Below are 14,836 nucleotides of genomic sequence, written 5' to 3'. Positions count from 1 at the left end.
GGGATTGAGTTCCGGAGCCATGAGGTCATGTTGCAGTTGTACAAAACTCTAGTACGGCCGCATTTGGAGTATTGCGTACAGTTCTGGTCGCCTCATTATAGGAAGGACGTGGAAGCTTTGGAACGGGTGCAGAGGAGATTTACCAGGATGTTGCCTGGTATGGAGGGAAAAATCTTATGAGGAAAGGCTGATGGACTTGAGGTTGTTTTCGTTAGAGAGAAGAAGGTTAAGAGGTGACTTAATAGAGGCATACAAAATGATCAGAGGGTTAGATAGGGTGGACAGTGAGAGCCTTCTCCCGCGGATGGAGGTGGCTAGCACGAGGGGACATAGCCTTAAATTGAGGGGTAATAGATATAGGACAGAGGTCAGAGGTGGGTTTTTTACGCAAAGAGTGGTGAGGCCGTGGAATGCCCTACCTGCAACAGTAGTGAACTCGCCAACATTGAGGGCATTTAAAAATTTATTGGATAAGCATATGGATGATAAGGGCATAGTGTAGGTGAGATGGCCTTTAGTTTTTTTTCCATGTCGGTGCAACATCGAGGGCCGAAGGGCCTGTACTGCGCTGTATCGTTCTATGTTCTATGTTCTATCTGCCCTTAACAAATCCGGTCTGATCTTCTGCGATCGTTTCTGGCAAGCACCTCTCCAGTTGCCTCACCAGAGCTTTCGTCAGGACTTTAGTGTCAGTGTTCAGGAGTGAAATGTGCCTATATGACCTGCACTATGTTGGGTTACTGTCATTTTTGGGGATCAGCGAGATCAAGGCCCGTGTCAGCTTGGGTGGCAGGGACACTTTTGAAAGCAGATATTTTACATGTCCTGCAGGCATGGGGCCAACGCTGCTATGAACGTTTTGTCCGGTCCTAGTGCCTTACTTGACTGCATGGAGTTAATGCACTCATGACCTCATCCAGCCTTAGCGGTGCTTCGAGCCAGTTTACAGTCTTCTCCCACAACTGGTATATCCCAGTACAGGCCCTGGTAGACGTTTAAGGCTCCATTGATCTCACTTGGGGTTGCGACCGTCTTCCCGTTCTCATCCTTTAACTGTATTATTTACCCTGAGGCAGCCTGCATACTCAGTTGGTGTGTCAGCCCCCCGCTGGCCTCATCTTCAATAGAAGGCCCTCCGTGACTGGCGGAGCTGGTACACTGCTTTCCAAGTGGAGAGCAGGTTAAACTCCATTTGAAATTATTTCCTCTCCGGCAGTAATTCCAGAGTTGGGCCATGGAGTACCGCCGATCCACCTCCAATATGGAGTCCATAAGCTGCTGCCTAGCCACATTCTCCTTCCTATCCTGAAATGCCCTATGGGTGATTATTTCCCCCCCCCCGACCACCACCACCTTCAGTGCCTCCCAGAACGTGGAGGGTGACCGTTCTGGTTGCAGGTGACATAACTGATGGCTTGTGATGTTCTTTCACAGAACGCCTCACCATCAACCTGATGTCTATGCAGGGTGGAGCAGAGTCAGAGATCACCATCACGGAGTAATCCGCTCTCTGGAAGCACCGTTTTCCCTAAGAAGAAGTCTACCCAGCTTTTCCTTACCATCAGTCTGTCCCTCTTGCCCAGGCAAGCCTCTTTTTGGAAGGCCACATCCAACCACAGCCTTGGCCTTTGAGATGCCAAAGACTCTGGACCTGTTCACCAGCCCATTGAGATACCTCACATTCTCGGTGAATTTCCTGGTGGGGGGGGGGGGGCAAAAAAGTTGCATAACCCTCCCACTCCACCCCCACTCCAGTGGTGTCAGCCATACTCACCATGTGGGCATGGTCATGCTTGCCCAGGCCTGCCCTTGAGCCATTTGAGATGGCCGCCAACTTCACCCTCTTCTCCACGTGCGACCCTCGTCAGCAGTGACTTGTTGCTCCCCAGCCCCCCCTTTTTAAAAAAAAAAACTTAGGCACACCAGCTCCTCCTAAAGATACGAGTTCTCATTTGCAACTCCATCTGGTTTCCCCACCCCACACACACTCCCAAGGCCCCAGGTATGGTTTTCCCTGTCCCCTCTGGATTGTTTTATTACTTTATCAGAATTACAAACCCAGAGCTGAGTGTGCGGACAGGGCCAAACCCCTAATCCATCTCCTAGCCTGCTCCAAAAACCAATTCAAATTGAATCCAATTCATGGTTGACATACCAGGTCAAAGCATTACATCTGCCCTCACGCTCATCTTAGTCAAAAGGCCGAGAAACAATTCCCCTCTGGATTGTTAATGTCCTTATTTAGTCTGCTTCCTTTTGCTGATGTTTCTAGAGTTTGTTCTTCCAATCAAAATTGTTGCTCTCTTCCTGGGAAAAAAATAAATATTCCTTACCCTGGTAGGTGATCCATAGTCCAGCGGGGTAGAGCATACTAAACCACACCTTACTATCCAACAATGCGGATTTAGCACTATTATTCTGCCTGCCGTTTGGCCAGGTCAGCTCCGATATCTTTGTACATGCAGATAGTATGTCTTTTCCTCCTTGCTCGTGTTCTAGCCCACCTCAGGATCCGCTCTTTGCCTTGGAACCTATGGAGTCCAGAGTGGTTCCCCTGCCTTGGGCCACTGCCACAGTGACCTGTGGATGCGGTCTACCCCTTTTCCTCTCCAACCAGGTTTCCAAGCATTGCTGCTAAGTACTTTATGGGGTTCTTCCCCCTCCGTACCCCCTCCTTGTACTTGGCAGCTTTTTCTAGGTAGAGCGCCATGGCTTCTTGGCCTCCGCTCCATTCTGCCCATTGCTTTCTTTGTGGGGGCCATCACAGTCTCTTCTGCAAACCCCACTACTACTACAAGGTCCTCCATCATTGCTCCCCTGTGCCTCTGGAGCTCAGCAGTAATAAACACCAGCTTTTGCATCATTGCTTGGGTCTGCACTGGCGATTCTGTGGGGGTGGCCATGGCTAGTTCCGTGCTGCCACACGGAATTCCCTGCTTAAAGGTTGAGGTTTCCCTCTCCCTGCTTTTACTGCCTTTACGGCTGGATTGCTGGTTCTTTGACATTTTAGCTGGCACAGCAGTGGATGGCAGGTTAGTTTAGGGAACTTGTCGTCCTTTTGGTGCCCCTTTTGTGGGGTTGAAAGGCCTAAACTGAAGCTCCTGGATGACAGCCACGTTTTTCATGACTGCTCAGCTCATGGCCAGCAGAAGAAAAAAAATAGTGAGATGAATGACTGCCCTGGGTGTCAAGACTGCATTTGACCAAATTGCATCAAGGAACCCTTGCAAAATTGGAGTCAATAGGAATCAGGGCGAAAACTCTTCGATTTTTATGAAATTTTTGATTAGGGTTCAAATGGAGTACTCATTGAAATTTGGGAACTGTACTTCAGGAAGGATGTGTAGGCCTTACAGAGGGTGCAGAGGAGACCTACTAGAATGGTACCAGGAATGGTGGGACATCAGATATGGGGAGAGGTAGAGGAAGCTGCAGTTGTCCTCCTTAAAGCCGAGAAAGATGAAATTTAGTGGTGAGGTTCAAAATCATGCCTGATCTCCTTTTCTGCTTCCAGTAGAAGAGCCAGTAGCCACACAGCAAGTTGATCAGTCAAGAGATAACACAAGAAAGTAAAAAAAAACTGAGCTGTTGCGATCTCGAATGCACTGGCTAAAAGGTCATGGAACCATATTCAATGGCAACATTCGAAAGAGAATTGGATAGATGCTTGAAGGGAAAATACTTCCGGGGGACTACGGTAAAAGATAAGGGAGTGGGATGAGTTGGATGGCTCTACTAGAGAGCCGAGACTGGCAGTGCTGAAATGAACACAGAAGCAAGCCAATCCTTTTATACAAGTCCTTACCTGTCGATACACTGTGCAGCCAGACAAGAAGTGGTTAATATTTCTTTAACATGGGTCAGCCAACTAGAAGCTTCCAATTTGCTGAGCCATCTATCCATGTTGTGGGATTGATCATTGGAAGCTTCAACCAGTTTAATTAAGCTTTCTTGAAGAATGTGGTACCTGGTTTTAAAAAAAAGCAATACAAGTAATCATGCAAGTTTCTTGTACTTAGAATGAGGCATTTTTAAATATTTGTAATACCAAGATAATAATAGTAACATTTAACAATTCAATTTTGAATAAATAAATAAATAAATAAAAATTAAAAAAATCAAAGAAATTAATTCTCGAAACATTACTTTTATTGATAAGCCAGCAAGAACACTGGGCTAAAAAGTTGGCTTGTAAAGCAGAACAAGGCCAGCAGCGCGGGTTCAATTCTCATACCAGCCTCCCCGAACAGGCGTGGAATGTGGCGACTAGGGGTAACTTCATTTGAAGCCTACTTGTGACGATAAGTGATTTTCATTTCAAGCAAGCTTCCTATGTCAAAAATTTACTACAACGAAATAGTTGTTTGACTACTGTTGCTTGACAGAGTATCAGAGTTTATGAAAAAAGTAACAGTGAGGGTAATTTTGCTCATAGTTGTACCGGGGTAAAGCAGATTGCAACTTCTGGTATATACGCATTTGTAGTTGATTTGATTTATTGTCACATGTACCGAAGTACAGTGAAAAGTATTTTTCTGCGGCCGAGGGAACGCACACAGTACGTACATAGTAGACAAAAAGAATAATCAACAGAGAACATTGAACAAATGGCAAATCAACAAACAGTGATTGGTTACCGTGCGGAACAAGGGGCCAAACAAAGCAAATACACAAAGTGAAAATCGAAGTTGCTGTCAGAGATATCCAGCTCCACCAGACTGTGTTCACACACTGGCAATAAACTCAGCATGGAAAGAACTGCAACACTAGTCATTTGCTGCACTTGCTGAAGATTCCTCACTTTACGGCTGATACATTCAGGAGTGAGCAAGTTACGATTTTGCACCCTATCCCCACCAGCTTGAAAAGTATTAATTACATAACCAACCTCTGGCCCCAAAAACATAAAACTTTATAAATGTGGAGTCTATTCCCCAAGAAAAATTGTGGTAATATTTCAACATTAATTTTTTCCCCATTTTTCTATCTCTCTCCCTTAATGTGATCTACATTTCCAAAACTTGATTTTAATTTCTACACAAGATTCAAATGCAATTTACATTTTCTGCTTTAGATTTTGGGTTTTAGAGCTGGTTAATGCCGATAAGCTGACACAGGAATCATGACAAATTACCTTGCGGCTGTTGTTTCCAATGCAGGCAGCCAGTATACAGCATGCTTTTAAAGGTGGTTGAAAGCCTGAGCAGGAGATGCAAAAAGAGGATAGCACATGTTCAAGTCTACTTGCACCTCTTAAAAAGGGGTGGAACATTTTGACTGCAGCAGGGACTGGAAGTCTTTTTGGGACTGATTTTGACTTGGGAAAGACATAGAAATGGCACATGGATGAGAGAGAACTCAAGGACAAAGATTATGGTGCACCCTTGCATAAATTCCTTTCACATCCCACTTTCCCCTAAATCCACAAATTCTTCTGAAGAATACGCCATGATTATTCTGAACGGCACAGCAGGCTGAAAGGGCCAGTGACGAAGTTATCAAAAAAAAACTTTAATTGAATGAACTCCCTCCAGCAGGGGGTCTGAATTGGGGATATTTGCTGTAGTGTTCAGTACCATGAGCAACGGCCAACAGCTCAGATACTCAGTCAATGCCGACATGCAGGAAAACCAGGGCAACATTCAGGCTTGGACTGCAAAGCAGCAATTAACAGCAAGTGTCAGGTAACCACCAGCCCCAACAAGAAACAATCCAACCATTGCCCTTGACATTCAATGAAATTACCATCGCTGAATCTCCCACCATCAATATCCTGGGGCTTACTATTGACCAGAAACGTAACTAGACTAGCCATATGAATACTGTGGCTACAAGAGCAGGTCTATGGCCAAGAAATTCTGTGGCGAGTAATTCACCTTCTAACTTCTCAAAGCCTGTACTCTTATTGACAAGGTACAAATGAGGAGTGCGATCGAAAATAACTGCAGCAGCTTGATACCATCCTGGAGAAAACCGCCTGCTTGGTTAGCACCACGTCAACCAGCTTAGACATTCATTTGGGAAGCCTAATGTTCTGGGAAAGCTACTTGTACGTGTCACCTGCTTCTCTATGGAAGTTAACCTATTCCCCTCTTGTTGCATAGAGTATCAATCATCTCCCTTCAGCATCTATGGAAAATGAACTGCAAGATGATGGTGATGTCACCTGCTCCAGTCTGGAACAAGCACAATTAAGGTGTTCATCAGCACAGTCACCTTCATGGCAATGCCATCTTTGCCCTGCTCAAACTGTTGGTCTGCCTACAATAGATAGCAGGATTCATAGTTAAATTACAAAAAACATTTGAGCCGATCTATGCAGTACAATGAAATAAATTTCTTCTGTTCAGAACCTTTGATCAAAAGTGATTTATTGAAGGTGGCTCCCTAACAAAATGGAGTTAGTGCGGACACTTCTTTTGGCTCAGGTAAAGAATTGTTCCCGGAAGACAGACATATATGGACTGCTGACAAGAGTTCCTCTCTTCTCCCCATCCTCATGAGTTGCCTCTGCTCATTCTCCATGTCATGCTGGAAATGAAAGGGGTAGAAACTGTGCCCTTGAAGCAAAAACCAAGACTGTCAATCATATGCACGCAACTCCCTGTACACTTGAACCTTAACAGTACAACAGTCCACAAAAGATTTTGCGGAGCTACAATCAGAGTTGGATTGCTATTCTGCTCCTACTTTCCTAAAGTCCACTTAGTTAAGGCAATTAGAGAAGTTTCCAAGAAGTGTGGAGTTAACGGGACAGAGGAAACTGCGAACCAGAACAAATTGCTTTTCAGTAAAATAACAGTTCAGAAGGCACTGGATTGTGAGGGGCAAGAAATATATCTGTAGTTATGAGAAATGACTAGTTGGCATGGATTAGTGGGAAGCCAGATGATTGGGAATCATTTAAAAGCGAGCAGAGGACAACTTAAAAAGCAATAAGGGGAGAGAAAATGAAATATGAGTGCAAGTTAGCTAGTAATATAAAAGAAGATAGGAAGAGTTTTCTTCAATACATAAAAGGTAAGAAAGGCAAAAAATAGACATTAGACCACTGGAAAACATGGCTGGAGAAGTAATAATAGGAAACAAAGAAATGGCAGATGAACTGAATAGTTACTTTCCATCAGTCTTCATGGTGGAAGACACCAGTGGGATGCCAGAGCTCCAGGAGAAGCGGGGGGCAGAGGTGAGTGCAGTGGCCATCACTAAGGAGAAGGTTCCGGGGAAACTGAAAGGTCTGAAAGTCCTGGACCAGATGGTCTACATCCCAGGGTCCTAAAAGAGATAGCTGAGGAAATTGTGGAGGCATTGGTGGTGATCTTTCAGGAATCACTGGAGGCAGCAAGGGTTCCAGAGGACTGGAAATTGTCTAACGTAACACAGCTGTTTGAGAAGGAAGGGAGGCAGAAGACGGGGAATTATAGGCCGGTTAGCCTGACATCGGTCATTGGCAAGATTTTGGAGTCTGTTATTACAGATGAGATCGCAAAGTACTTGGACGTGCATGGTAAAATCGGACCAAGTCAGCACAGCTTTGTCAAAGGGAGGTCGTGTCTGACAAATCTGTTAGAGTTCTTTGAGGAGGTAACAAGGAGGTTAGACGAAGGAGAACCAGTGGACGTGATTTATTTAGATTTCCAGAAGGCTTTGACAAGGTGCCGCATAGGAGATTGTTAAATAAGTTAAGATCTCATCGTGTTAAGGGCAAGATCCTGGCATGGATAGACGATTGGCTGACTGACAGAAGGCAGAGAGTGGGAATAAAGGGGTCTTTTTCAAGGTGGCAACTGATGACTAGTGGTGTGCCTCAGGGGTCTGTGCTGGACCACAACTTTTCACAATATACATTAATGATCTGGAAGAAGGAACTGCAGGCACTGTTGCTAAGTTTGCAGATGATACAAAGATCTGTAGAGGGACAGGTAGTATTGAGAAAGCAAGGGGGCTGCAGAAGAATTTGGACAAGCCAGGAGAGTGGGCAACGAAGTGCCAAATGAAATACAATGTGGAAAAGTGTGAAGTTATGCATTTTGGAAGGAGCAATTTAGGCATAGACTATTTTCTAAATGGGGAAATGCTGAGGAAATCAGAAGTACAAAGGGACTTGGGAGTCCTTATTCACGATTCTCTTAAGGTTAATGTGCAGGTTAATGTGCAGTTAAGAAGGCAAAGGCAGTGCTCGCATTCATGTCAAGAGGGCCAAGGCTGTAGAAGGATCTGGTCAGACCCCATTTGGAGTATTGTGAGCAGTTTTGGGCCCCGTATCTAAGGAAGGATGTGCTGGCCTTGGAAAGGGTCCAGAGGAGGTTCATAAGAATGATCCCTGGAATGAAGAACTTGTCGTATGAGGAACGGTTGAGGACTCTGGGTCTGTACTCGTTGGAGTTTAGAATGGGGGGGGGGGGGGGGGAAGAGAATCTTATTGAAACTTACAGGATACTGTTAATCCTGGATAGTGTGGACGTGGAGAGGATGTTTCCACTTGTAGGATAAACTAGAACCAGGGGACACCATCTCAGGCTAAAGGGACAATCTTTTAAAACAGCGAGGAGGAATTTCTTCAGCCAGAGGATGGTGAATTTGTGGAACTCTTTGCCGCAGATGGCTGTGGAGGCCAAATCACTGAGTGTCTTTAAGACAGATAGATAGGTTCTTGATTAATAAGGGGATCAGGGGTTGTGGGGAGAAGGCAGGAGAATGGGGATGAGAAAATATCAGCCATGATTGAATGGCGGAGCAGACTCTATGGGCGGAGTGGCCTAATTCTGTTCCTGTGGTTTATGATGTTATGGTCGGGTAGGTGGAGCCAAGTCTACAAAAGGTCAGCCATGATCTTACTGAATAGTGGAGCAGGCTAGAGGGACACGATAGCCTACTCCTAGTTATTCTGTACTTATGTAAAATACGTAAAAGGGCAACACAAGGTACACAATGTGAATACATAGACACAGGCAGCAGGTGAAGCATACAGGACTGCAGTATTAATCAGATCGGCCCATAGGAGAGTTAATTAGGAGTCTGGTAACAGCGGGGAAAAAGCTGTTTTTGAATCTGTTCATGCGTGTTTTCAGACTTTAATATCTCCTGCCCGATGGAAGAAGTTGGAAGAGTGAGTCAGTCAGATGGTAGGAGTCTTTGTTTGTGCTGCTCGCTTTCCCAAGGCAGCGGGAGGTGCAGATAGAGTCGGGAGCCAGGTATGTGCGATGGACTGGGCTGTGCTTAAGACTCTGTAGTCTTGGGCCGAGCCATTGCCATACCAGGCTGTGACACAGCCAGATAGGATGCTTTTTATGGTGCATCTGCAAAAGTTGGAGAGAGTCAATGTGAACTTGCTGTATTTCCTTCGTTTCCCGAGGAAGTATAGGCACTGTTGTGCTTTCTTGGTCGTAGCATTGATCTGGGTGGACCAGGACAGATTTTTGGTTATGTGCACGCCTAGGAATTTGAAGCTGTCAACCATCTCCACCCCGGCCCCGTTGATGCAGACAGGGGTGTGTACAGTACTTTGCTTCCTGAAGTCAATGACCAGCTCTTTAGTTTTGCTGGCATTAATTTAAAGATGCCCTGCAGCAACTTGCCACAGTCTATTTTGGCAGCATCTGCAGACCAGTCACCTTATACCACCTAGGAGTAGCAGGCACATAAGAACACCATCGCCTCGGAATACCCATTCCAAGTCACAATCCATCCTGATGCGGAAATAAATTGTTGTTCCTTCAGCATACCTTCAACATTCTGGGAGTTTCTCCCTCAAAACACGAGAGAACACCTTCCCCACCTGGAGGGCAGCAGTTCAAAAGACTGCTCACCATCATGGGTGAATGCTGGTTTTCCAGCAACAGCCATGTCCCATTTTCAAGATCTTAAGGAGGCCATATAGAGTTGACAGAAACTATTTTCCTGTTGAGGAGTCAAAAACCAAGGGACACAGTCTTAAAAATTGGAGCCAGGCCAGTCAGGAGTAATATTATGAAGCATGTGCTAAGTCACAGATCTCATTGAAAGGCAAAACAGGCTTAAGGATGCAATTGCACATGCTTTTTTGTCCCCACGAATGACTGAAAAAAGTCTCAAGTATTCCCATTAGCCTAAGTTTTAGCTTTGTCCATAGAATAATGGAAATTTCCATTTTGGATACATCCATGACACGTTATGACTACCAGCATCCCAATCCAATTACATTATCAATGACTATTTCATCCTCTAGCTTATATAGATAAATAACGATGCAAACCTTCAAAAACAAGTCTTCCATTGTGAAACTGTCGCACAGAACATTTGGAGAAGGGCTAAAACATTTCCAGCAGATTGCAACATTTAACAAAATACACTGCAGTGATATGGGCGGCATGGTAGCACAGTGGTTCCCACTGTTGTTTCACAGCACCAGGGTCCCAGGTTCGATTCCCGGCTCGGGCCACTGTCTGTGCGGAGTCTGTGTAGCTACCTGGGATGGCCACTTACAAAGGTTCCCGGGAAATATGGCCACCTGCAAAGGACCATGGGAAATATGGTCAACCCAGGACTCAGACGTTCAGAGCTCATGTATATTGGCAACTAACATAACTAAACGCTATCGAGACCCCCAGCTACTTTGCATTCTAATGGCCCATTTCACCAGAACAAAAGATCTGTACTCAGGTAACAGATAGAGAAACAGACTCATCGGCGCCACTCCCTTTGCTCAGGGAGCCCAAAAAGCCAAGGTCAATGACCGCTCGGGACACTCCCCACCGTCAAGGTACCCGCCCTTTTATTGGCCAAAATCGAAGGCAGTAATCGAAGCCTGCCAAATTATTGGGTCCAAAGCTAAGGACCACCCAAAAGAGCGCAAAACCCCAGAAGGATAAAGCGAGACACTGCCATGTGTTCCATCTCTCTTGGCCCCGACCTACGCCTAAAATGAAGTGTAGCATCACGCCAGAAGACAAATTCAAGACCAACGATCGCTACCAGATGGATGAGCCCAGCAGAAACAAAGTCACTTCTCCAGGCCTAGCCACGCAAGGTACGAACAAAGGCCTTGTTCCTCTGCATGAAGCCGGGTGCCTGAAGTTAAGTACAGGCTGTTGTAGTGAAAGGTGTATTTTGGCTTGTAGTGTTTTATATTGCATGCCGAAGTAATTCTTGTGTGTAAATAAACTATCATTGAACTTGAACTAACTAACTGGGTGTTTGGTCTTTGATCGATATCGGTAAAACCTTGGGTGGTATCATTTGATACCTGGCGACTCTGAAAAGCAATATCATTAGTAACTGTCATATCAGCATCCAGTTAAAAAGAGCAACATTATTGGGGACTCTGGTGCCAATTAGCAACATCTGCACGTTCTCCCAGTGTTTGCGTGGTTTCCTCCCACAAGTCACAAAATACATGCTTGTTGGGGGAATTGGACATTCTGAATTATCCCTCTGTGTACCCGAACAGGCACCGCAGTTTGGCGATTAGGGGCTTTTCACAGTAACTTCATTGCAGTGTTAACGTAAGCCTACTTGTGACACTAGTAAATCACTTTCCGTCCATTATATGTAATTAAGTGTACAGCATTATTAATGACAACAGTTAGAGTTGAATTTCAAAGTCCTCAAATACAAATCGGAAAAAAAACATCTGTTCTTGGAACCCTCATTTTCAGACATGCGATAGCTCGTTTAGATACATGAAGCATTATATCAGACTATCAAATTTCTGCTGCTGCAGCTGCACCAATTGACCAGTGTGCACTCCTACCTACTCCAAAAAGACAAAGCAGCATGGTGTCAGACCATATTACTGGATGTGAATTTTGTAGTTACACAAAAGCGAAGCAAAATATGTCAGATAATATGGCTTGCACAATGTGGCTTAAAAATAATTAAATACGCCCAAAATCTACCAGTTTTTTCCCGAATCTATTAACTGAATGCTATTATTATTATTATTATATGTATTATTTTTTCCTTCCAAGGGAATTTAAGTTGCTAAGAAAATACCATTGACATTCTTGTCGACAAGGCAAATAATTGCAGTATTAATCCCTTTCATCATTCAGGTACATCTTAAGGTTTTTGGTCTTGAGGAGGTTTTGATGTTTAACTCACTTGTGAAACAGCTCAAATATCCCAAGATAAGCATGGAATTTTCAGGACACTGCAAGCTCAAAAAATTACAGAATTGCTGATACAATAAAAGGTGTAGGAGCAGCAACAGTCACACCCAAAATTGAAGCGTCAACCTGGTAAAGCTCTAATACGCAGCTACTTCCATTCATTAAATGGTGGTGGACTTGCATCTAACCGGAGGACATGGCTTCACAAATATCTCCATCCTCAATTAGGGGGCAGCCCAGCACATCAGTGCAAGACTGGGAAATCAACTTCAGGCAAAAGTACCAAGTAGGTGATCCTCTTCCCGAGGTTCCAGCATCACACAGATAACAGTCTCTAGACAATTCAGTTTACTATACAAGATATCAAGAAGTGGCTGAAAGCACTGGATATTGCAAAGGCTATGCACCCTGACAATATCCTAGTAGTACCACTGAGGACTTGTGCTCCAGAACTACCCACACGCCTCTATCCAAGATGATCCAGTGCAGCTACAAACCTGGCATTGTCAAGACAATGAAACTTGCCCAGGAATGGCTTGCTCATCAAAGCAGGACAAACTGCATTTAGTTAATTACCACACCGTCAGTCTATTCTCAATAGAAGATTCTGTTGACATTGCTATCAAGCAACACTTACTCAACAATAACCTGCTCAGTTTGGGTTCCTCCAGGGCCACTCAGCTCCTCACCTCATTCCAACCTTGACCCAAACGTGGCCAAAAAAGCTTAACTAAGACAGAAAGAGTGACCGCCTTTGACATCCAAGGCAGCATTAGACCGTGTGGTATCAAGGAATGCAGCAAAATCAAAGTCAATGAGAATTGGGAGGAAAATTCTCTACTGTTGTTTGGAGGCATACCTTGCAGAAAAGATGGCTGTGGTTGTTGCAGGACAATCATGTCAACCCCAGGATATTGAATCATAGAAAGAAACAGAGGCCACTTGGTCCATCGCGTCTGCACTGACCCTCTGAAAGAGCATCCTACCTAGGCCCATTCCCCACCCTATGTAACTCTATAACCGTACCGAACCGTTGGACATTAAAAGGGACAATTTAGCATGACCAATCCACCTAAAATGCACATCTTTGGACTGTGGGAGTAAACCGGGGCACCCGCAGGAAACCCACATACACGCAGGGATAATGTGCAAAATCGACACAGTCATCAGAGGTTGGATTTGAACCCAGGTCACTGGTGCTGTGAGGTAGCAACGCTAACCACTGTGCTGCAGGGGCTCCTGCAATTACCTTCATTACATCATAAAAAGATCAGAAGTTGACTTGTACATTGGCTTATAATTCCACAGTTTTCAGCACCATTCACAACTCTTCAGATGCTGAAGTGGTATGTGCGCATATCCAGTAAGACACCATACAGGCTTAGGCTGATAAGTGGAAAGTAACATTTGCACCACACAAGTGCCAGGTGATGGCCATTTTCAATGAGAACACTAACCATCTCCCCTTGACGATTTCAGGGCCGCCCTCTCACATCTGATGGAGATTAGCAGGGAACCACTCGCCTCCCGTATGCTGGCTGCAGCAGAAGGAAAATATGCACAGATCGAGGAGGGGGGTCCGGTGATGGTTTACACAGTGAAAGAATTTCACCAGTACGTCTACGCCCACCACTTACTAACACGCAACTAAAACCTTTACTTAGTCTTTTTAAAGAGGACAAGTCGATCTCGTCCATTGCTTCCACGAGGATCCAATGGGCCCTCCACGAATATTAATTTGAGCATCAGTGACCCAGGAGGCGAACGCTGATGTGCTGAGCGGTTTGCCTTTACCTACCAGTCCATCATTGCCCCCAGGACAGACAAAGTGGTCGGCACTCTAAATATCATGGATTCTTCACCAATCACCGTGTCGCAGATCCGTGAATGGACTCAGACAGGCTACATTCTCACAAAAGTTTGAGGTCAACATCAACAACTACCAGGCGAATCATCAGAACAGCCTGAGTTTAGGATGGATATGCGTGTCATCATTCCAAAAAAAAGGCCAGGAGTTGATATTGAAGGACCTCGACAATGAACGCCCAGGCTGTCCAAAACGAAGATGCTGGCATGCAGTTACGTCTGGTGGCCAGGCCTGGATGCCCTCACCAGCTGCGTCCCTTCACCCCATGGGAATGGCGAGGATGGCCGTGATCACGATTGCATGCCAATTTTGCCAGTTTGTTTCAGGGTTCAATGTTCCTCCTATTGATTGATGCCCATTCAAAATAGCTGGAGGTCCACAAGATAGCAGTAATGAACTACTGGGCAACCACTGAAGTCGTGATTATAGTTCAGCCAACATGGCATATCTGCTCATTACAGATAACGGGCCTCCCTCTACGAGTGAGGAGTTCTCTGGGTGTTAGAAGGTGGATGGGGTACAGCAAATCCGTAATGCCCCGTACCACCCAACTTTTATTAGTTTAGCGGAGCTTGCAGTACAGATATTTAAGAGGCCTCAAGAAGCAGTTTCCTGGTTCAATGGACACCAGGCTGGCTAATTTCTTGTTTTGCTGCAGGACCACCTCACACGCAGTGGCCAGGGTGAAATACTGATGGGTCATAAGCTTCAAAGCCACCTTAGTAAGATTTTCCCTGACATTGGTGTGAGAGTGCACCACAATCAGGAGCTGCCAGAGGGTTGCCCTGTTTGACGTCGACCAACCTGATGCTTTGTACCAGGTGACACGGTGTATATTCGAAACTTTGCAGACAGTTCCCAGTGGATCTCTGGGACTATC

At 45.2% G+C, this 14,836-nt stretch overlaps 1 protein-coding gene across 1 annotated transcript in view; it reads right to left on the bottom strand.

The window, feature by feature from the left end:
• mtmr9 (myotubularin related protein 9) overlaps positions 1-14,836 on the bottom strand; it is a 94,940-nt gene that overhangs the window by 23,977 nt on the left and 56,127 nt on the right. Inside the window, exon 6 of the mRNA XM_038801038.1 lies at positions 3,806-3,967. Coding sequence (XP_038656966.1) covers positions 3,806-3,967 — 162 coding nt within the window. The remainder of the gene's footprint in view (positions 1-3,805; positions 3,968-14,836) is intronic.

Source organism: Scyliorhinus canicula, chromosome 6 (assembly GCF_902713615.1).
Source record: "Scyliorhinus canicula chromosome 6, sScyCan1.1, whole genome shotgun sequence".
Classification (NCBI taxonomy): domain Eukaryota; kingdom Metazoa; phylum Chordata; class Chondrichthyes; order Carcharhiniformes; family Scyliorhinidae; genus Scyliorhinus; species Scyliorhinus canicula.
Note: the sequence above shows the minus strand (reverse complement) of the source record. Positions and strands in the feature narration are given on the sequence as shown.